Source organism: Solea senegalensis, linkage group LG16, assembly GCF_019176455.1.
Source record: "Solea senegalensis isolate Sse05_10M linkage group LG16, IFAPA_SoseM_1, whole genome shotgun sequence".
NCBI classification, from domain to species: domain Eukaryota; kingdom Metazoa; phylum Chordata; class Actinopteri; order Pleuronectiformes; family Soleidae; genus Solea; species Solea senegalensis.
In genome coordinates, this window is record NC_058036.1 from 13,978,005 (window position 1) to 14,002,054 (window position 24,050).

Here is a 24,050-nt window from a genome sequence, read left to right on the forward strand (position 1 = left end):
TTCTGTGTGGGTGAGGACTTGAGGCACAGGGAGACATAAGAGTGGAGGAATTGATGCCCAGAGAGCAATGTGTTTGGGTAGAGTGTGTCCACTGCCAGAAGCATCTGATTTAGCCTCCATTCTTCATTCAAGACGATCTCTTCACATTCGATTGCTACTCCCAAGTGAGGCAGACTTTTTTTTTTAACACTTAAAATGTACAAAACAAGCTTGTGCAAAACAACCACATGCTGTAATGACTTTGGATAGTAAAAATGGGATAAGAGGGATGTTGACTGTGTGCATGGATTTCACAAATACAAGTCTCATTGAACTAGAACGGAGGAATTCTCTCTGCATTTTGAGCAGTCAAGGCAAAACAATCTTCCTTCATTTTGTTTTCGTTGCACTGGAAATAATTCCTCGTACTCAGACACTTTGCCCTTCTGCAGAGAGAAGGCATTTCCTTACATGACACAGAACCTCAGAAAACCTCAAATGGCATTGGAAGTACCCACCAAAAAGATTATTTGTTAATAATATCAAATATACCATCCAACAGGCAAAAAACCAAACAAAAACAAAACCCATTGGTCACAGCAAATTTATGTACACATACACATTAAGAAAAGAGCTGTCAGTGGATTTGGAGAGAAAGGGAAGACAGTGAGTGGGCAAGGAAGAGGAGAAAGATTTGGGAAATTAGATAAGCCCCATATCTTTCTTTATACAGGGGAGTTACAGGGGTTGCCATGATGGCAGACCAAGGACAGACAGGAGGAGAAGGGGAAGGTTCAAGGCTGCACGTTCATCTCTTCTTGGGGGCCTGGGCGGTGCGGGGTGGGGTCACAGGCCGACCAGAATTCACTCCACCATACTGATACTTGGCCTTCTTCTCTGAGGGCTTTAAGATCTTAAAAACACAAATGCAGGAAACACAGAGAGAGAGAGAGGATGAATATGTGACTGTTTCTGACCGTCATATACACCAACAGTCACAGAGTTTCTATAATACCTGGAATGAGCACATGAGAGACTCATCGACGCTCATCATGCCGCCTGCATTGTCAAACTCCCCGCAGTAGTTTGGCGCAGAGAAAAGTGTAACCAGTTGGCGTTTGGCAAAGAACTCATAACCATCCTCCACAACCTGTTAGAAGACACATGACATTATTCTTACGCCTACAGAAATCAATACTGAAGATACAGAAGGATCCAATCTAGCCATCAAGATTGAGTGTACAAAACAACCTACACCTGAATCAATATGGAACAGCCAACGCAGAGCCAAAATAGCTGCAGGGCTTGTGTTTGCACTTAAATCAATTAATAGAACAGGTTATAAAACTTTAATTTTAGTAACTAACGTTTGCTAATTTTTCAAGTCAATTTATACAATGTTTAGTGTCACAAATGCAAAATATAGACTGACAAAGTAAAGTAAGAATAAAAAGGTACATGAGGACAGAGATTAGGGACTCAACTGTTGCAGCAGGTCTATTAATAGAGTTAGTTTTGGGGGTTGTGGCTTTGCATTACCAAAGTCCTTATAAGCAACACCCCTAGGTTATTTTAGGATCTTCTATAAATGAATGGAAAAGTGCTATATCTGCACTTTCAATGGTCACAAATATGTATACACTTATCAAATAAATATGGTAAAAGTGACAAAAACAACTACTTTGACCAAAAATATGTATTTCTTCTATTTTACTGTCAAAACCTGCACCGTCAGCTCATCATCTGCTGTCATACATGTTCCGTCTTTGCCATTAGACATTTTTCATGCTTAGTTTCCGCCCAATAAGCTCTCAACTATCAGTCATAACTGCCTCAACTCCCTTCATAATTACCTGGTGGGCTCTGCAGATGAGGTCCAGGTCATGGCGGTTGAGGAACTTGCTGACCACATCCGCACCGAAGGTGAAGGAGACCCCGCGGTCATTCTCTCCCCAGCCTTGTACATCCTTATCTGGGTCTGACCACAACAAGTCACACAGCAAGCCTGGACAGACACACAAGTAGAGAAGAGATGGAGAGAATCGCCACGCGAGTCAGGTTAAAAAAGCACCACAAATGGACAACAGGAAGAAAGAGTGTGCCCATCTGCTGATGTAACAACAGGCTCACATGAACACACACACACACTACCTGTGTCAGGTACATCTGTTGGCCTCATGATCCTGCGGATCTGCTCCATTGACTGCAAATCAGGCGATAGTCCTGAAACAGAAATGAACAAGGTACCATTAGGTGGGAGTTCCAGCAAACACAGCATGTCACTTCAAATAATACTGGTGCAAACGTCACAAACGTTTTAAGATTTTGGAGTAACGTCATAAGTGTCTCTTACCCCCATGGCAGCAGAAGATCTTCTCATCAATAATAGCAGCAATGGGGAGGCAGTTAAAGCAGTCAGTGAAGGTCTTCCACAACTTGATGTTGAACCTGCGCTTGCCTGTAATTGCAAAGAAACGGGCATTATTGTCACATAATCATGTACCTACCTCAGGGATATTTGTGTGCATTTAAGATGAGTTCATTGCTACTCACACTCGTCGTAGAAACCGTAGATGCGGTTAATTGATGCACACTCGTGGTTGCCTCTGAGCAGGAAAAAGTTCTCTGGGTATTTGATCTTGTAGGCCAACAGGAGGCAGATAGTTTCCAATGACTGTTTCCCTCTGTCCACGTAGTCACCCAGGAAAAGGTAGTTTGCCTCTGGAGGGAAGCCACCATACTCAAAAAGCCTCAGCAGATCTGTGTACTGCCCATGGATATCGCCTGAGGAGAGGAGGTGAGAAGCCAGAGGAAAGACTGTTTAGTGTCATTTCAGTTGGGGGGTACAGGGAAGAGTTATGTAAAGAAACATCTCTAAACAACATATTCACCCTCATATATGAATCAAATGAATTTTTTAGCCGCACTTACAGGGTGTTAGGGATGTATCACAATCTAGATATACGACTATGACAGCAGCAGTACAACCGTCATTGGATCAATGATATGGCCTCATGTGGGGAGTGAAAAGGAAAGTGAAAGAACAGGTTACAATCCTGGCTAATAACAAAAATAAAGGACACTCATCCACATATTCACAGAAAAGAAATTTAATATTAACAGGTCCTCCAAGGATTTAGGGTCGGCCTCTCCTTTGTTTGACACCAGCCAGGTGGTGATGAGCTGGAGGCGCTTTCACCACCTGTGAGATGCCTCACTTCAACACCTAGCAAAGACCTGCTTCCTTTTATATCCTCCTGCACCAACTAGCAAGCTGCTCCAAAGTGGGCTAAGTGCTCAGACACAGAATACTGCAGAGAGCCTCACCAGACCAACTAAGACGATAATGACTGATGTTATTGAGCTAAAAACAGAAAGAAAACTCAAGAGCCATATAGGCCTTTTATGAAAAATACTTTGTTCCAAGATGGAAAACAAATGCAAAACAAAATAGGTCTTGTAATGCTGTGCAGCTGTCTGGCCATAAGATTAAAATAACCAACATAAACTACCACTGTTGTCATGAAAGAGGTTGGCATGTTTCTTTTTTCCCTCCTGGTGTCTGTCAGTGATCTAGGCACCAAATGGCAAACCACAACTGGCACCAAAACTATATGGACTGGATTTATTTTTGCCTGTGTTGAAGGACAACATAAAAATGTACACTGTTCGGTGCAAATGAATGTGTACATGAATAGTTCTGAATGTTTGAAGTCCAGTTTTGACTCATTCGTGATGGGCTTACTAGTTTGAGTGTGTCTCACTAGCAATCATTTCCTCTGGACAAGCAGCTGCAACTTGCAATAAGAATTTTGATGCAGTGTTCCAGTTCCATATTCCAGGTCATCTATTTTGAGATGTACCTTCATAAAGGAGAGTGAAAGTATGGTGGAAGGTGGGAAGCCCATGCATGTGTCAAAGTCATTTAGTGACAACAAGAATTTTTTTTTTCCCTGAGATTTTAGTTTTAAAGCAAACAACTTTTGCACTTAATGTGTAATGTGAAATGATTTCAACATTAGTCCACCATAAAAGCTAAACTAGTAATATGTACAGTATTATTAGTATGTCTTTGGGTATACAGGTTACTTTTGACCCCATCCAACTCTCTGAAACCTCACAATGTGACAAAACCCTGAAAAAACAGACTTTTAACACAGATTTTTTTTAGTCTTGCCAGTCAGATAATAAGCAACAGGGTAAAAACAGGACTGGATAATCACAATAATTCTCGACTATGTCTGCACCTAAAGATAAATGACCAAGAAGGAACAAACAATCAGCTTTTGTTCAAGTATGCTGCTGTTTGAGAAGAAAAAAGGAGAAAAGGCCACATTTGGATAAAATGACAGACACATGGCAACATACACTGTAATCTCTGCAGCCACAGCTCAAGGTTAGTGAACTTTGTAAGAGCAGGGCTAACTTCAGTTGAAATGCAGCTCTGTAGTCAAATCTGGATAAACTAGATTATAAAATAATGCTCCTTCATTCAAGTCATAGCCAAGCTACTTCTGAGCTTTGCTGGTATTTGAGGGCAGTGTATTATTTCTCCTCTCTTGGAATGATTAGTCAGCTAGTGATTAACTGAATATATCTTGAGCATCACATTAGACCGACTATCACCAGCATCAACTAGGAGTTATTGAATGGATTAGTGCAATCTAAGTTATGGCTGTGGTCATGAATTTGTGCGCTTCACCAAGACTCTCTATTTGGTACCCCACTGCCTGCCTTCTCACAAGGAGCTCTAGGATGACAGTGAATTATTTACTCAGCAGTGCCTCTGCAGTGCCAAAACAGTCCAAGAATAGCAGCACAGAGATTCAGGGTTTAAAAAGCAAGGCAAAAGGCAGAAGCACTGGACCTGAGGGCAGCCTCATAAATGAGCAAGATTTGTCTCCAAAGACAACACAATATAAAAGTGCAGGTCACAAGACACCCCCAAATAAAATGTGTGTACATAGGAAACCATATTCAGCAGCACTGGTGTGTGGAACATGAACACATATTTATGGCAAAGAAATTAAAAAATATTTATTCATGTTGCTCTGTGTCCAGAAAGAGCAGGATAAATGGTACAGTAATGAAAAAATATAAGATGAATTATTCTTTTTAAAAAGACATGCTCATATGTGCACAATGTAATGGACATTTTGTTTGCCAAGCCTTAGGATAATGATTATTAAATAACAGCTACAATCAAGCATGCATTAACAGCTGCACCAGAAAGACCCAAATAAAAACAACTGCTCTTACACAAAAACTCTGTATAATATACTTTGCTGTCTTTGCTGTTCTCGATGGCATTAAAATTACTTCCACCCACTTCACACACATTAAAATATATTTAGATTTATTTCAAGTGTTATCTGAAACTTAAAAAGAAAGCATGATTTATAACAAGGTGAGAATATCACCTTATAAATCCATACGACACCGCAAGATGCATATGTTAAAGGATTAATTGACCAAACCAGCACATAACCAGCAAAAATGAAGCATCCATGCTTAAAATTCAATTATATTTAGTTTTAAATGAGTGCGATTCTCTCATAGTTCTTATGTATCTGTCGCTGAAGATTGTGATTATAGGTTGCTATAAATATGTCCAGATTATATTGGTATTCTTTTATTCTCACAATGAGGGTGTGATTGTCATTATTTGTGTCAATGGACAAGAATATTTGACAACACCATGTTTAAAAAGCCAGATAAAGATGTTGCTCTAAATATTAATGATTGAGAATATTATGTAAGTGCGCAAATGCAGAAACCTGATCTGTGTGACCTTAATGAATAATAAAACATATTTGTTTGTTAGGTCTTTATCGTGGAGTGCAAGTGCTCAATAGCAGCAACAGAACAATGAAAAGTTAAAGGGAGACATATAAAACCACATACAGTGACAAATAACACCATTTCAAACTCATGCATATTTGAAAGTCGTGTGTCAGACAGGTCTAATCTGATAGAGGCATTTCAGCCCTTTAGAACCAGTTTTCTCATAACATCACTCTCACAAGTGTCTGTCTCTCTTAACGACAAACATAAACTATTACCAGGTACAATGTGAGGTCTACATAACAACAAAGACAAAGTGAATGTGTGTGTGGAAGGACGCGTGTATGAGGGTGTATGCCCGAGCATACACAGTACACAAGTTTGTGTGCAGCATTTTCAAGGGCTGGCACATATAGCGTTTTGTCAATTCAATGTTGTTTGCAGTTGCAGCACCACACTGGAGAGAGACAGATAAAGCATGTGGGAGCGTGCTGCAATCTGCAGGGGCACGCGAGAGATAGTGAGTGTGTGAGTCACTTCAACCGTGGAGAAGGAGAAAACGTGCACGCATGTAACTCTCTCCTCTATTTCGATTCATGTATGTACGAGAACGATACATAGTTAGTAGTATATATGTTTGAAACTCCCTTACTTGCATCCTTCTGTAACATACACAGGGCAGTTGAGTCAGGAGAATAAGAGAAGCATAATATGACCCAGGCTGAGGCAATGTTGTCCCATCTGGTTACATAAGTAAACTGCGTCAAAGAAATAGATTGCTACTCTCGGCTGTGCAACACAGGCTGTGCACTGAAGAGTAGGAGTTTGCCATTGCTGCGCTCGACCCTTCCCAAGGCAGTATGGATGATTCTGTTTGAGCTGCACTATAGAATTTAGGATATTGTTGCCATATCGACATTTGTCAAGGGTTGTAAGCAAATACTGACGCTGTATAATTTGCAAACATATGAACAGGTGTTACCGTTTTATGTAGTCATGACCATCCTTTATCCATATACCATGAGAAGTCATTAACTTTAAAATGATTCATAACTCTCTCTGGGTGCAGTATATCAGATCAAATAGAGGGGGAAACGCACAGTGACACTGCACTTATTTTGAAAATATGGACTATATTTGGCAGGCAGGGAAGGCTTGTGTTATTTACTTTTCATTTTTTTTTCATTTCTTAAGATGTTATTTTCAGTTTAAGCTTTAAATGTTCCTCCCTGTGCTTGTAATCAACCCAGTTTAGAAGATCTAGAGCGAAAGCAAGCAAAATGAGGACTGTAAACATGAAACATGATGTGGTGAGAAAATGAAGTAAATTAAGGGTAGAAATGCAGATCACTGACCACATATCTTCAGGGGAGCCTCAAGCTCCAGCAGGATGGGCTGACTGAGGAAGATCTCCCTGGATTTGATGCAGAGACCCCGCACTTCTGCCTCGGTCATCTGGACTATCTTCCCCGGGCGACATCCCCGTACTAGAGAGAAGAGGAAAAAGTAATACAGCAACTCCAGGATCTGTCTACATCAAAACAACATAATCATTTGCAACCAAAAGAGAAAAGCAGTTGTGGCAGAACCCTAAAGTAGTATCGGACTATCTGATGAGCTGTGGACATACTGACTCTGTAGCTTATAGCAGCAAACATAAGTAACCCACTGCTTAGACTACAAAAGCAGCTTACATCTTCAGCTGTGGCTTTATTGGCTGTGTTAGCTTAAGTCTGCTCTCTGTGGTTCTGCCACAGCTCTGGGAGTAGATGTATCTTATCCTGAGGAAAAGAGGGGTTTAAAAAAATATGTGCGCAGAATATGTGATATTTGTGTTGCATTGCAGGGCAATGAAGCTACACAAACACAGTGTTGGGTTTGAATGTATTTGAATGAATTATGGGTCATCATAAATTTGTTGAAACTTGATTTTTGTAGAAAGTGACAGCCCTCAAGAAAAACCCCCAGAGAAAAAAAATATGGTAGTATTTACTTCTTGCATTAGGGTTAGGTTTAGTTTCCTTAAAGGAAACAAAACAAAATGTGATAGCTGAATAGTAGAGATGCACAATATCGGCATATTATCAGTATTGGCAGACATTGGCTTTAAAATGTATTATTATATATTGCCAAACACACCCCAGATCTGCCTATATGACTAATGACTACAACAGTAGGCTAAAGAGGCTGTTACTTGCTTGACCGCTGAATGCTGCTTGAATGCTAGCACCCTCTACAACATTTTTTGTATTTATGTATTTATTTTGTTCAATTAAGTATATTTATATCTACATCTGCTGTGACAGGAGTAGGGAACATAATATTTTCATTTCACTACAGAAAAGACTAAATGAGCTCTGCAGTTGTGCAGAGGGAAAAACATATACATATATCAGTATCGTATCTGCGATATAACAGCAACAAGTTGTGCATCCTTACTAAATAGGGAGCAGTTTCAAATGGATTAACTGGAGGATCGTGTACACTAGGTACAGTACATGCACGCTAACTACATTCAGTCTCCACCAACCTTATTTAATTGTTGCGTCACACAATCAGTTTTCTTCACTTTCCGTCTACTGTACCTACACAGATTCAGTCACATGCACTAAGCATACGATTGCAGCAGTGGGGCTCTTTGGTCACTGGTCAGGCCTCATCAGAGCTGAGTGAGTTAAGCTTAGATGCTTAGGCTGCTCAAACTTTCACTGTGAGCAATTCTGCAGGCTGGCACTTTCAAAAGAGATTGCACCCCCTTAAGAACTTTGAGGGGCAAAGGCTGAGATGCAGCAATGACAAGGATTTGTCTCCTTCATACAAAGCAATCTACAGAAAGAACTATTATTTTAATTTTTATAAATAAGAATCACAGCTTAAATCAATTAGGGAATATGTTACATTAACAATCATGGAAGATGATGCAAGGAGAATTGGATCCTGGGCTTTCTATTTTTATTATAACTAAATTTAAATTATTAGCTCACTAGATTCAATTTGTTTATTAATACATTTTGCAAACTAAACAATTATGCAAGCAGCATATGTGATGATAGATAGTCATGTGAGGCCACCTGCTCCATTTGTGTGGAAAAAAAGAGACACCATCACATTTTTTACATCAACAAGATGAAAACTAAACCGTCCACTTGTGAAACATGAACCAACTCCCACTCATAATGAAAAATATGAGCAGCAGAATCCACAAGTCACGGCAGTGTGAACTGAGTGCCAGAGAATCACAGTTGGTGTGTGAATTTCAAAGATCAATATGATTTCTAGATGAGAATAATTTGCATTTGCTAAATGTGAAAATGATGACTGACGATCACACAGGGGTAACACAACAGATATGATTTTACTTTACATCTGTGAAAGGATTAAAAACAGCTGCATTATGTATTGTGTTTATTTTCCATTATGTTACCATGTGGTGAAAATTAAAGTGCATGAAAAACAAAGCAGTTTCAGTGAGTCAGCTTTTTCCAAACATTATTAATAAACACCAAATCTTAGCTATTGAATCTTGGCACAGAGTTTAAAGCTCTAACAGAGTCACAAATACTGGTAAAACGTTTGCCAAGGACAGCTGAATTTGCTTGAGTGAAAGTGGTCTGACTGAAAAGACAGCTCACAGGGGGAACAGAACAGCCATTACAACAGATTTTTTAAAATCCCAACCTTCAAAACCAGGTCTACACACGCCACCAACAGAAGTGATCTGATTTACTTAAGTGCAACAGCAACAATGTGATGGTGAATAAAGCCACTAAAGTGGTCTGGTTGATATACCAGGCACACCAATTATCAAAATATAATTTACTTCCAAAATGCTTTAGCAAAAGTTCATCCAATGTGATTATCCACTGTGCCCAAACAAAGTTTGAGGTGTAACATATTTAATTAATTCAAATGTTTTACTTCAGACTTGTTTTACGTGCTGCTGTTTGACAAGTGTTTATGTTCTGTCCATGATTTCTTTAACTTTCAGTAAAAGTCATTCTGGACATTGTCTTCTGGCCACAAGCCTTCAACAAATTAATAATGTATAATTTTAAAGAAACATTTAAGATAGTTATTCTACATATAATAAAAAAATATCCTAAATGCACTAACACAATTATAATGGGTGCCATGAAACACAACTCCTACAGCCTACACACCCAGACTAAAACAGCCTCATAGAGAAATCATACTACATGTCAAATTGTTCCATATTTACCAATGTAAATCTACCTGTTCCACCCAAAAAGTGACATTAACTGGGCCACCATTTTAAACAGAAGAGTGCATCATCGCGACAACTCCAAGCTCCACAGATTTAAAGCAAAAACAATTCCCCTGTGAAGAGCAGGGACTCGGGTGAAAATAGGTTTGGTGTTAATCAAAGAAAATGACTTAACTTAGGTGGTCGTTGCAACTTAACGCCATGACAGGCAAACACAACAACAGTCCCAGTCCCTGTTTTCCAACACACAACATCCGCACAGAATGTTGAGAAATATTAGCCAGGAATACGCCCCAGAAAACAGAAATAATGTTTAAGTAAAGACAACGACGCGATAAATGTAGTGGCCAGAACAACATAGCGCTTACTGGGCAAACTGGTCTAAATGAAGGCGTTCACCACTGTGTTTACAAACACGGCAGCAAACGGCGATGTTAGCACAGCTAGCCGCGAACACCACTGCGATTCACAGACATTAGCAACACTAGCTAACACCCCCACCTGCGTTTCCTGAGCAACCCGCGATAGTTACAGAATTAATCCGGCAACAGGCTTAACGAACCCGGGCCGCACACGCTCATGGTAACGTTACAGTCTGTATTCATGTTATTCACCTTCCAGAAGCCGAGAGATGAGACTGTCCACGTTCAATTCACCCTCCGCCATCTTCAAACTGCTTTTGCACAGCGTCTGGCTGCGTCAGTTCACGCCGCCAACACGGGGAGGCGCTGTTGTAATTGTAATTCACTTAAAATCTTTATTACAACAGTTTATACGTATCTATACATGTATATATATATATATATATATATATACACAGTTTTAATATATACCAAGCATAAACGTTATTACTTTATAACTAATCCAAATACAGGCACCATTCATGTTTAATATGTAGTGGATTTCAGCTCATTTACAAGCACTTAAATGTGGAAAAAAGAAGAAATGTAAAGAGCAGTAGTGTAATGTGATTTTATTTAGACGTGGACTGTGCACAACAAACATCAGCCTTGTAAAAAACAAGTGGAAAAGGAATTTTTCAAGGTTCTTACGAAAACGGGTCTATTCCACCTGTTGTCTGAGGATGTAAATGGAATACAAAAACTCAAGATCATATAAAATCTTTTCCCTCTGAGGTATCCCACTGAGCGATCCTTTTATAAGGAACACATGTGTCTTTGTCCTGTACATATTTATATTCTTGGCTGGAGCAACTGTGATGAAACCAAATTTTATGATTCCATCTTAATCAGCTTTACAATATCCAGATTTAGCTGAAATTATAAATCATATTATATGATGTGCTTATTGTTAAGGTAACAATTACAATGCCATGAATTACATTATCCAGATAAATGTAAACATTCCCCTCACTGTAGAGCCACAGGGCAGAATAATATGGAAAAATATATAATGTAATTCAACATAATTCACGCCACTATGACTGCGTCAAACAATGGCATTATAAAAGTCAACAAGAGACACACCGTGAACAGGAGCTGCCGGTGGCTTTCATCTCGGTAAGACGGTCATAAATCAACCACTTTTATGTTTTATCAGTACCAGCATTTTGCTGATAAAGCTAATAAACACAGAGTGATGTGTGCTTTGAGAGTGCATGGGCGCTCTCTGCATTGTGTCATTTATGACATGGATGGCATGCTACATTTCATGTCTATCTAAAATAGATACCATTCAACAAACCCATGACACCATTAACCCAGTCTCACCCACGGACATTACTCACACACTCTGTATGAACTGTTGTAAATGATGAGCTTCAAAAAAAAAATACAGAGCAGCTCAGCTCACCCTAAATATTAAATTTTTCTGAATAGTGGTGTATGCATTTATTTGGAAATTCAAATGATTTTAAACACATTTTCTCTTTTAATGAAATTAAATATACAACACAGCAGAAATAAGTTAACGTCCAGTTAACAAGTTCAGTCTTTACCATTGTACACTAAATTTATGTTAGGTTCTGGCTTGTTTTTGTATCCTTACCTCAGTTGTTAGACCAGCTACAACACTTTAAATCTCCCTTACAAGTGATAAACAGATTTGTAAAGAGAATCAATATAAAATACTTCAACATACTTTGATTTCAGTAATGCTTTGGAGAGGCCATCAGTATTTTCTGTGGTGACAGTTTCTCTGGGCGTCTTATCACAATAAATAATGTGCTTTCCACAATCATTTAAAAATGATGCCTAGTCAGTGTAAGTGGCACTCTAAAACCCAGTGCCCCTCATCTCCACTGCCGCCATCAACCTCTTGCTCCTCTTGGCTCTGCAGGAGAGGAAGAGCCAGGTGACAGCACAGCCAATCAGAAGACCAACAATTGGCAGAATGGCGGCGAGCCACACTGGCACATTGTCTGAACAGTTAGGGCTGAGTGGCTCAGAAGTGTTGTGGGTGTTTGGTGCTGAAGTGGAGGTTGGAGGGGGCAGGCTGTTCACCCTGGTGAAGATGTATGGATGCTCCTAGAAGTCACAAAGGCCATAAACTCAGACAAATCCACTTCCACGGACTGACAGATAAATCGCAAACGTGCCAAATGTGCTTTCTCACCTCAGTGGGGCATTTGATGATATTTCTGGCATTTGTAAAATTGTTGTATGTCTGTTTTCTACCCACTGGTTCCAACTAGAGATCAAATAGAAATATGTATTTCAGTTCAGTTCATGACTGACATGGTAATTAACACAGACCTCTGCCAGACTCACCATGTTATTCCACAGAGCTACGGCCATGTCAGCATGTCCCCGTTCACTAAAATGGAAACAGTCCTCGGAAAAGTAGGTGGTATCAGGTCTGCCATCCTGGAAAAGAAATAATACAGCACCAATAATCTTCTAGTCCCAAATGATTCGACACGTGTTAGGAAATGAACCACTTACAAGATCCAAAGGAACAATTGTGTTTTTTAAAAAGGGCTGCACAACCACAGCAAAGTCCTCCCTGCCGTCATAGCGGCCTCCGTACACCAGTGTTTCTGTCTCAGTCTGAAAGGAAAGAGAGAAATGGTGACGTTGTTATATGTGCTATCACAACAATCCTGTCTCATCGGGACAGTTTGCTCTTGCTGTTCTTGTCAATTAACCTGTAGATCACGATTGATCCGTTTTACTTCAGCCAGCTCTGGGGAATCTTCTTCTGGTTCCAAGAAGCACGAGCAGACAAACCTGACGATCAGAGGTGAAGATTAGCAGCTGATTTTGTGGGGAAAAAAAGGCATTTAATAAATGTAGAATGATCACTCTTTGCTCACTTCTGCTGCAATGTACAAAACACTGATTTTGTCACCTTATTAAATACCAAATGATGACATATTTCTGTTTTGACAAGGTCTTAGTGGTCCTGGCACATGTTGAACTGATATATATATATAAGTGAATCAAAGAGCATACTTTTGCAACACACTGCACCCAAGACTGTCCCTTTTGATTCTGCGCAGGCCTTCAACTTCCAAGATCTCCAAGACATTGACTATTGTCCTGGGAACCTAGGACCCAAAAAGATAGATAGAGAGAGAGCGAGAGAGAGAGAGAGAAATTACATTTATATACTTTTATTCAGATGTATGTTGTAAATTTCAGATTTTTTAGATGTCATTCCTTCACCTCATTGTACAAAATATCCAAGCTTGTCCTCAAGTGATGGCTGTAGTTCTGAGGTGACAAAGAGGCCTGTAGTTTGGAGACAAACAATGTATTATTACAAATAAGGTGCCTTTCTTCTCTTCCCTGTTAGTGTTCAAACACTACATACATGTACATACAGTATCTTTAAAAAGATCCGGCATTGTGCAACATGTGTGAGCGTAAATGCTGCGACTAACCACCCTGTGCTGTCGCTATCCCAGTCTCGGGGCTAATCTAAATGGATGCTCTGTTTGATATTCTGCTGCAAAGCACACACATTAGAGGAGAGACCATCCCATGCAGAGCGAGGGGAGTAACGGAGAGAGAGCAAAAAAAAGGGAACGGAAGCAAAGTAAGAAAGCAGAGTAAGAGAGAGCGAGGGATGAAGAGAGTCTGGGTCGACTTGTGTTGTTTATGCCTCTTAGAGAACAAGGCCTGTCTCTGTGCCGCCATGTGCTTGTGTGATTCAGACAGAGGCCGGGGTAGAGGAGGGGGCTGTTTGTGATGGAGGGGTAAAGTGGCAGAATGTGCTCATTGAAAGGAAACCATGTCTGCTCTCATCTCACTCTGACACAGTAAAACAATCAGAGGGCGGGCGGCTCACAAAGCTCGATTATTCTGCTTCAGTGCTTTGTCCCACTTGGACAGTGATATCATGAGACAGATCTACACAGGGTGTCACACAACAGTGTTGGGTTTTCAACTGCTGTGCGTCAGTAGGACATTTACTAAGGGGAGTGCTTCGAAAACTCATCCTGACACAACCTGTTAAAGCAGCTCACCCGGTCGTGGCAGTACTGACACAGGTCGTTGCCTCCTATGAAGAGGGTCACCAGCTTCCAGTCATTCTGAAAGTCCACCGACTTTTTTCCATTGAGTGGATGGAGAAAGGAGCACAGAGACAGAGATGCAGCACACATTAAAAATCTCTTCTTCGTTTTCCACATTACTTGAACCTGAAATCACCCACCGAGTCGTTTTTAATGGCATCAATGAGGCGTCGGACCTGTGCTGGGATTCCTCTAAGTAAATTGGAAGATAGACGTGAATGCACAACCTATTTGAGAAGAGTAACAGTTTGAACAGGATACCTGACAAAAGAAATGTTTGAACTCACGCCACTTTAGCCCCTGATACAGCCACATTAAAGCCATTCGGTCCTTTTCCCTGACCCGTTGACACTCCTTTGATTCGAGGATTGAACTTCTTCAGGATATCTGATGCAAAAGAAAACCAGAGAGATATCACTGCACAAGAGAGGGAACTTGAACTGTGTCACGGCCCAACTCTGTCATCCTGTGGTGTTCGTGTGCATTACACATCAAGACACACAGAAACAGAAGAGACACCTCACTTACTTGGTAATGTTGTAACCGTCTCAAGAGTTTCATCCCCTCCAATGCTTGTCAGTGAAGAAGAAACAATGAGTCAAATGTTCACACATGATTGTGTCGTGTGTAAAGTTTGTGTGCAGCATCTTTTATACCTCCAGGACACTCCTTTGTACTCGGTTTTGAGGTCCAGCAGATTCTTTGCCTTTGCGCCAAACCCAGCCTGCCAAAAAAAAGATGCACGGAAATGTAATTGTTATATAGAGTGTGTTTTTTTTTGTTTTTTTTTTAAATTGGAACCTGAAGATGTGACCTATAAACAAGAGTTGTGTAATATTCACACCGCAATTTACCCAGAATGCACTAAGGGTTCAAATATGTAAAACTAAAAAAAAAAATGTTTTTTATTTATACAACCCCTACTGAGATAGAAACCTCAGTTCCAGGGTGCAATGTTAGTAAACCTGATTTAAGTATTTAATATATATTTCATGCACATAGCAGTATACAGCAAAACTGAATTGAAAGCTAAGTCCGTGCTTAATCATTTAGTTAAGATATTTTTTAATCAAAAACATACTGAATTACCCCCCCAAAAAACACATTGCATGCATACTTACTGTTATAGAATCTCCCAGAGCGGCAACCACCTTGATGTCTGCAGGTCGTAACCTGTGAGCTAACAAAACATCAACATGAGCTGATACTTGACGTACGTATAATCCTTGTATTTCACTTAAAACCTGAATAACGTCACGATACTTTACCTGACGTGGGCGCAGAGTCCGACGCAGCTGTGTTCACACAAGAGAAATCACTGCCCCAGTTCTAAAGAATGACATGGACATATTGTGTGTTTTCTAATCGTAAACTCTTACATATCATCATTCATTATAGTCCTACGACTATGATGATCTTACTGTAACTGGAGCAGAAGTGGGTGGAGGGCCAGGAAAGGTGTAGTTGCTATTGACAGCAGTCCGGAAGAATGGGACGGACTAGTACAAAATGAAAAAATGTGAATACAAAAAAATGACAAGAACAACATGGTAATGTAGATTTTGAATGTTTCAAGTTACCTCAGAGGGACACTTCAAATCAATGCCGGCTGTGAAGTCTTGTGTAAAAGTCTTGTTTCCCACTGGCTCTAACTACCAGAGTGTAAAAGGCAGTGATTTATTTTGGATACAAAAAATACAAATGCTGGGAATTGTCTTGGACTAAATAAAAATCCCACCATGTTGTTCCAAAGTGCACGAGCCATGAGTGTGTGAGCTTTCTGGCTGAGATGGAAACAGTCGGGTGAAAAGAAGGAGCGATCAGGCCGGCCATCCTTTATGAACAAGAGGAAGGACATTTGATATGCTATAATGAACAAAAAACAATCACTCTATATCTAACAGCTCTTACTTCTAGTATGGGAAGGAAAACCTCTCTGAAGAAAGGCTGCAGCACCACAGTGAAATTGTCATGAGTGTCATATCGTCCAGAATCAACCAGCTCCCTCATAGCGTGCTGGAGGATAAAGATCAGAAAAGGATGACAGTGCTGCAGCCACACAGTTGATGTGACTTTCAGAGTGATTTTTTACTTCACTGCAATAAAACAGTATATAGTGGCACTGCTCATAAACATGAAAAAAGCAAAAGAAATAAAACAAATGTTTAATGTGGTTTATTGACATGTAAAGCTACCTTATTTAAACTTGTTTTTGACGTGTAAAGTTGAAAGAGTGTGTTTCGTACATCAGTGAGACGTGTGAATATTCTCAGCTTGTCTTGTCACAATACACTGTATTTAAATAAAGTTGCTATTATAAATGAAAGATGATGCGTTAATTGAGCACTGAACAGACTCAACGGTGTGGCTTTGTGTTGTGGGACATAAGAAAATAGATGAAGATAAAACATTGTTGTTGTTGTTGTTGTACCTGATAAGCTCGGTTGAAGTCATTGACCTTCTGGAGTTCAGAGGATCCCTCTTTAGCCTTCAGTATGCACGGGCAGACTAACCTTAAACACAAATATCACAGTTGGGTTTATGGGCAGAAGTTAAACACGTTAGCCATTAAGTATGTTTGTAAGTGTGTATATAATAATATAATTCGGTTGTTAGGTCCTTTCTACAGCTGGTCAAACACCCATCGTGTGTGTTTCACATTTCAAAGAGAAAGTTCACTACAAAAATGACTTTTTGGTTTGTAAAGACCGCCACACTCTCAGGATGCTCTTAGAATCTCACACACTGCACCTTTTAGTGATGACTTTTTAAAAAATGTTTTTAAATCAAAGCAATTATAAACGTACGCACTTCACAAACCAGGAGGGACAGCCTAGAGAGCTATCTTTGTGCAGATCCCGCAGTGGGACGATGTTTAACAGCTCGACCAGATTGACAATGGCACGGGGCACCTGAGTGATGCAAAACACAAAGATCAGAGACGCTCTGTGATTCTGTGGTTCTCTGCATAATCACTGTCACGGCGATGAAACATACTTCACTGTGGAGGATGTCCAGAGCCTGGCGGATATGACTGATCATATTCCTGGGCGAAAAAATGATCTGTGGAGAAAAAAAAAAAAAGCTCACATGAGTCCGATGAGAACTCCAGGACAGTTTTGTGATCAAAAAGGACAATTTGATTTGCCGTTTCTCAGGTTTTCTGGCTTGTTTTCTGTGATCATTTAAAGCTGCAGTAAGTAACTTTTTGTTTGTATTTGGGGTGGTGACATCAGTCTTTCTCTGTTTGAGAGAAACAATGTAACATTATGTGTGCTGCATCCTTCATGTGAAATCAAGCTCGGTCAAGCAAAACTATCAGTTGTACCTGACTGAGGGAGCATTTGTTTGTACAGGGGCGGGCGGGGACATGAAGCATTCATCCTGTCAAACTTAACTTCAGGAACTTTGTCTCCGGTACTACTGCAACGTGTTTGCAGCTGTCTCACTTTACTAGCACAATGTTATTGTTGCCTCAGTCTGTTCATAAAAAAAAAGCACTTCCTGTGTGCAGCACAGGAATGTCACCTACACCAACCATGTGGCCGTAATGGACAGTTGTTTATATTTAAAAGTTGCTCACTACAGCAGTTGCATATACAAGTAATTACACAATGCCAAATCTTATAAAATAACAAATAAACCGGTGCTTACGGAGTCTGTGCAGAAATCGCATATGTCATTGCCTCCAATAAATACGGTGATCACTTTCCAGTCATTGTGAAAATCAATGCGCTGTAAAGAAGATAAGCGGTGAATGCTCTGTTCGTTTAGACAATCTGAACATAAAACTGTGACAAAGGTTACTCAGTCAGTATCAGTGGGCTTCAAGTTTACCGCCGACTCACCAAATCTTTCTTCATCTTGTCCACTAGGACGCGCACCTGTTGCACCGTATCGCTGAGAATACAACAATAGTTTAGTTTCAGGTTCTGATGATGTTTGAGTTGTTGATGATTCTACAGAACACGACTGACCCACTCTTGGCTCCTGCCACAGCCTGATTGAGAAAAGCCCTGGGGTTGTTCTGGTTCCCTATGCCCCGAGAGAAGCCGGTCAGGGAGGGGTTAAACTCCCTCAGTATGTCTGCAAACAGCAATCACAGGGGAATGGTGAAGAATATCCTGTACACACTCGTGGAAATTATACAGGCTTTTATTTCCATTTATCAACTACCAACTATAAAACTACTGAAATGAATTTTAAGCTGTGTAAAACACATGTATAACGATTTTGATTATAATTTAACGTAAAGCAAAACAATACATCACAAGTAAGATTTGTATTGCTTTTAGTGTAATTTAATCAGATTAAAATGAGAGTCAAACCTACTTGGCAGCGTGGTTACACTGGTGATGTTTTTATCACCGCCGATGCTGTGAAAGATGCAGAGACATCTCATTAGGTTTCGCATAATTTCACCAACCAAACAACCACAAAATGAGGCTTTTTGATGGTCTTACCTCCATGAAAGTCCTCTGTATTCATTAATCACTAACAGAAGGTTGTCTGCCTTTGCACCAACACCATTGGCTGCCTGCAGAATGGGAGAGAAGGAGACCATGAAACCAGATGCACTTGAAATCCAATGACTTAAATGAATTAACATGAGGCACGATGTTCTGTTCTTATGTATACTGCATATGTACTGTATATATATATATATATATATATATATATATATATATATATATATATATATACACATATATGTTTGTTTGTATTTTGAGAAGAAGGGAAAATGCTCACAGTCAGGGAGTCGCCGAGTGCTGCCACCACCTTGATATCTGCAGGTCTGAGTTCATGAACTACACAGAAAAAGGAATACATAAGATTTCAGTTCATTTCCCCAAAAAAAAGAAAGAAGAAGAAGCAGACCAAGAGCTCAGAAATCTTCGTTACCTGAAGCAGGTGTCGTAGGAGAAGGACTGCGGTCTGTACAGGGCATCTCAGTCCCCATAACCTAAAAACACATAGTATTCTTTAGTATTTCTTAACTATGTGTGCTGTTACATACTAATACATACATGTATACTGTAGCTGAGAGGACTTACAGCAGAGGCTGTTGAAGGTTTGTTGTTGTCTCCATCATTAGGGGAATTAATCTGCGTCCGCAGGAAAGGTTTATCCTGAAATAAGTAAGTTAGTTAGTTCCAGTTTACATATAAGTTTCATATGTAAACAACCAACCACGTTCCTTTTTGTGAGGCATGTGTTTGTGACGTTTATCCACACTGTGAGATTCAAAACACTATGTTATTGTGAAGACGCGCCTCACCTCGGTGGGGCAAGGAATAGTAACGACACCTTTGTCCATGACCTCAGTCTGACCTGTCATTGGCTGAAGCTGGAGGAAGAATAAAGATGATGATTGGTTAAGGTTTCAGTGACAGGTGGGGCCACTCTGAGCAGCCAATCGCCACACGGTGTTGCACAACTCTGGTGTTCAGTGAGATGGAGAAAGTCACCGTGTAGATAAACACCACCAAGTTAATCTTTACATCTCTTATCTTATCGCCGCCGTTCACTGTAGTTACCTGTTGTTCCATCTTTGTTGAGGAATCATTGTTTCAATGTCAGAGCAGATAAATAAAGTCTGCCACACACCGTTTCAGTTTGCAGTAAACTCACCATGTTTGTCCATAACTGAACAGCGAGTTTGTCCATGTCGTCCTACAAAGAAAGACGATACATTAGACGTTCAAGGGGATTTTTCATGCACTGTTACTCAAAATAAAAGCTTTTCTTATCTTACAGAGTCTGAGTTGGGTTCAAGGACGACTGGAGCTGAGTGTAACACGACAGCGAAGTCTCCGCGTTTGCTTTTTTGTCCCAGGATGTGACTTAAAGAGTCCTAGAGACACGACAGGTGAACATCGATCAATCAACCAAACAATCCAATCTGTACTGTATACATATAAGAGCCAGAGTATTTACCTGCAGGGTTTTAAGAAGAGTCGCTTTGTGTAGGCCTTGATTAATGCCTTCATCTTTCATACATTCACACCTGAGGTAAAATAAAGGGAAACTGCAATGTTTCTCTCAAAACACTCAAGATGGCAACAAAGACTTATCTTATACAAGAAACTCTCACTTGTTGTGCTGATGGTGTGCGCTCCACACTGCGACATGAACCAAAGCACGGTGCATCTGTAAACATGCACCAAACATAATTGGACTCGTTCTCCTCTTTTATTTCATTCGAGTCGACAACAAGGTAACATACCGTTCTTTGTAATGTCTGCACAGCTGCCTCCACATCCCGAACCACAGCTTCAACATCTGCAGCAGCCTGCAGCACAAAGACACAGTCACAAACTCTGGATCTCATTCCAAGTTAAACTTAAGTTTAACACCATTTTGTAGGAAACTCGGTGTCTTACATGTGGCGAACAGGCACACGTGGAATCTGCAGAGACAAGCAGCAGCACAAACTTCCAGTCCGAGACCTACAACAGTAAGGATATGCTGTGTGAGACGCAGAAGTGAGGAAACTCTGTGCATGGTGAGATGATTAATGCAGAGGTTCAATGAATACTAGTGACCAAAGTCTAGTTTTCTGGTATATAAAGGAAAGAAGGTTTCACATCATTGGAAAGATGGGCTTTTGCTCAAAATGATGGACAGTAGTTACAGCATCATACTGACTGAGCCCAACAATAAGATATCTGCCAACCAGATGTGTACCTGATGTGACAGGGACAGAGACAGTTCTTCAGCTTCCTCCAACAAACTCCTGCAACACCGAAGCACAACACAATCTCATGCTCTCATACGCAAACACACGTCACCTCAGCAGCCCCATTAAACACTTAATAATAGAAAGAATGTACATGTAATGCAATGCGTGTGTTACCTGGGCTGTAATAAGGTCTGATCCACACCATGAGTGATGATATCAGGAGTAAACATGGACAGCAACTCTATTAAAATCACATGGTCGCGACGTTAGAGACTCATACAATTCTCTACTATCTTTATTCCCTTAGATGACACAGTCAGATTATGAGATTATGGACATTCTGAGGTATTGTTGCTGCTGTGAAATGATTATTTTTCTGCTCAATATCATTTTCAATGAGGGTGGGGAACCCGTGTTTATGGCCAATGTTCTTATCCTGAGAGATAAACATGATTCTTCTTCTCTCACTCAGTGGTCATGGGAAGTTCTGTATCTGGAATGACCTGTGACATGGTATTGACTCTTAGTTTAAATCCATTGACAGTTAATCAGTGACAGAACAGGATTATTGTGGTCAGCTAAAACAAAATCCCTGAAGAGAAAGTGACACAAGGAGTCAGCTTGAAAAGTACGAGGCTTTTATTTAAACGTATTATAATCCACGACCACTGCTGTCATCCCAGTATTTTATAGGATGTATTTTGTTTTAGGTGACATTCTATAGACTTACCAGCTAATCTACGGACCACTGTGGACGCTTCCTGCCTGATGATGAAAACATACATAGTCACTTTCAATGATTTACTGATATACAGATTAGATTAGATTAGATACTTCACAGTCATCGTAAGAATACAGAATGAAATTTGGCTCCACTGTCAGGATGCATACGCATAAATAACAATAAATAATACACACTATTTATGCATCTTTTCCTCTCAGCTCTTACCTGTGAATGAGCGGCAATCCCAAGGTGTAAACAGCCGAGAGCTCAGCCGGTCTGAGAGCGTCGACTGAAGGTGAGAAAACAAATCAATTTTAGGATGCAACACTTGTTTGCTATAACAGATCATTCACAGAAAGCAAATACCTGAGGTCGATGGAGACAAGGCTGCAGGTGTCGGTGAGCAGAGTAACGCCATGTAATTGTCCGTCTGTGACACAAATATTATGAGTTCATTTCTGCACGAATGAAAATGAAACATAGTGACCCACAGGACACCGTACCCTTTCAGGTGTTTCTGTTGATTGTCCATTTTCTCTCGCCGTGCTGACAGTTTCTGCAAAAATGAGTCAAAACACTTCCATTTCTCACTCCAGTGCCATAAGAAAGATTATGTTTCTTCGCTTTACCGTTAAGGTTATAAAAGATTTATGAGTTACCGATGTTTACTTATTGCCTGCCCGAGCAATAAACGGTGGTGTAATAAACCTTCCGTGTGGTTTGGTCTTTTTTGAATTCACAGACCAAAGTGCTTTATGTTCATGCAGTATAACACTTTTTTTTTTAAATGTTTGTCTTTAGCTTTAAGATAAAGAAACAACTAAGTTATGTATAAAAAGGACTGCTAGGCAAGGTGGGTTTTATAGCCACATACAAGTGGTATTATTATATGTAATAAAGTGTTTACTAAAGTATATATTTCCTGATTGTAAAAGCTAAAATTCCATTTCCATAAAAGAAATGACAATATACTTTATTTGTATAACACTTTTCATAGCAATTATGAAGTGGTTTACAGTGAGCAAGACAACAAATCAATAATTGAAATCAATAAAATAAACAGTTCAGTAATTAAAAGTCAATAATTGTACACTCTCTATAATGAACAGAGCAAATGGTAACTGAATTGTGTGAATATAGAACACACACATATAGACTCTGCTTTCAAAATGAAATAAGTGCATTTAATTGGTCCTTATTGTTATTAGTCATATTATTATTGCTTGTACTTTACCTGTAAACTGAGCGCAGGTTGCAATCAGAGCTGCCAGAATAAGGAGCACAGACCTGGGAGTCATGATGGGATGAGAGACTGAGCTGACACTGAGAGCTTTGTGTTTGTGCCCAGTCACTGTAAATGTTCACTGTGTCCGTACAAAGTGTGGGCAAAGAATAGAGAATCCAAGAGGGCAAAGCTTTGAAAAACAACGGCACGCACTCTTTTATCCTCAGTCATATCTTCCCCTTCGGTGATTATCTGGATAACAATCAACCAAATGACTTGTCATACCCTTGTCGCCCTATCTGTTGTGCATCTGATTGTCAGTTACAGTCCTGTTAATGTGAAGAATAACCTCATGTTTTGCAACAGTTGAGCCTATGACAATAATACTTGTTTTTTGTTTCAACGATAATTAGTATATTATAGATGCTGAATAACAGAAACGATATCCAATGTGACTTTTGTTTTACCGTTCTCTGTTTATACGTGTATCATTGTCGTGATAAAAACAGTTTTAGTGATACCCATTTCACAAAGTGGACACGGTTTGTTGAAGAATGGAACATGGAGTTTATGGACACAGTGATAGTAACCACAGTGATTTTCCAGGGAAATGAATTCATTTCTGAAACCCATTCTCATGTAAAAAACAAACAAAAACCCCTCAAACAACCATAAATATTCTAGCCCCTTTCCATTTAAACAGGATTACAAATCTCAGTCCTAAGTACTGTGATGATAATAATAATAATCATAATAAAAATGTTGATATGGCTATGCATTGAAATAAATGTGTAAAACTATAGAGAGAATAAGAAGACTGTAACCAAATGTACCAGGTTATATAAGAATATGTTCACGATCAGCAATTTAGCATAAGTGGACAGGTTCAGTTTTGGAGATGATGAGATATGATTAGATTGTTAAATCCTTTACGAGTTTGTCCTCAGATCGTCT

The 24,050-nt window shown here is 39.8% G+C and overlaps 2 protein-coding genes across 2 annotated transcripts; both read right to left on the bottom strand.

Moving 5' to 3' along the window:
• Nucleotides 1-569: 569 nt before the first annotated feature.
• ppp1cb (protein phosphatase 1, catalytic subunit, beta isozyme) lies at nucleotides 570-10,688 on the bottom strand. The gene is made up of 8 exons (XM_044047655.1): nucleotides 10,603-10,688; nucleotides 7,119-7,250; nucleotides 2,533-2,763; nucleotides 2,333-2,437; nucleotides 2,131-2,202; nucleotides 1,833-1,984; nucleotides 995-1,129; nucleotides 570-892 (listed from the first exon to the last, which is right to left on the bottom strand). The coding sequence occupies exons 1-8, from the start codon at nucleotides 10,652-10,654 to the stop codon at nucleotides 788-790; spliced, it is 984 nt and encodes a 327-aa protein (XP_043903590.1). The 5' UTR covers nucleotides 10,655-10,688; the 3' UTR covers nucleotides 570-787.
• Nucleotides 10,689-10,946: 258 nt separating this feature from the next.
• Nucleotides 10,947-23,304, bottom strand: plb1 (phospholipase B1). The gene is made up of 43 exons (XM_044046777.1): nucleotides 23,106-23,304; nucleotides 22,375-22,427; nucleotides 22,238-22,301; nucleotides 22,097-22,160; nucleotides 21,878-21,912; nucleotides 21,322-21,388; nucleotides 21,153-21,201; nucleotides 20,849-20,914; nucleotides 20,692-20,757; nucleotides 20,560-20,615; nucleotides 20,403-20,472; nucleotides 20,221-20,319; nucleotides 20,097-20,138; nucleotides 19,744-19,812; nucleotides 19,520-19,594; nucleotides 19,368-19,428; nucleotides 19,215-19,273; nucleotides 18,929-19,002; nucleotides 18,798-18,841; nucleotides 18,443-18,551; nucleotides 18,314-18,365; nucleotides 18,120-18,200; nucleotides 17,463-17,528; nucleotides 17,277-17,377; nucleotides 16,897-16,978; nucleotides 16,377-16,481; nucleotides 16,204-16,299; nucleotides 16,046-16,117; nucleotides 15,887-15,964; nucleotides 15,734-15,794; nucleotides 15,587-15,645; nucleotides 15,122-15,189; nucleotides 14,994-15,037; nucleotides 14,753-14,852; nucleotides 14,606-14,657; nucleotides 14,418-14,498; nucleotides 13,615-13,680; nucleotides 13,402-13,496; nucleotides 13,095-13,176; nucleotides 12,892-12,996; nucleotides 12,718-12,813; nucleotides 12,563-12,637; nucleotides 10,947-12,474 (listed from the first exon to the last, which is right to left on the bottom strand). The coding sequence occupies exons 1-43, from the start codon at nucleotides 23,167-23,169 to the stop codon at nucleotides 12,223-12,225; spliced, it is 3,255 nt and encodes a 1,084-aa protein (XP_043902712.1). The 5' UTR covers nucleotides 23,170-23,304; the 3' UTR covers nucleotides 10,947-12,222.
• Nucleotides 23,305-24,050: the final 746 nt, after the last annotated feature.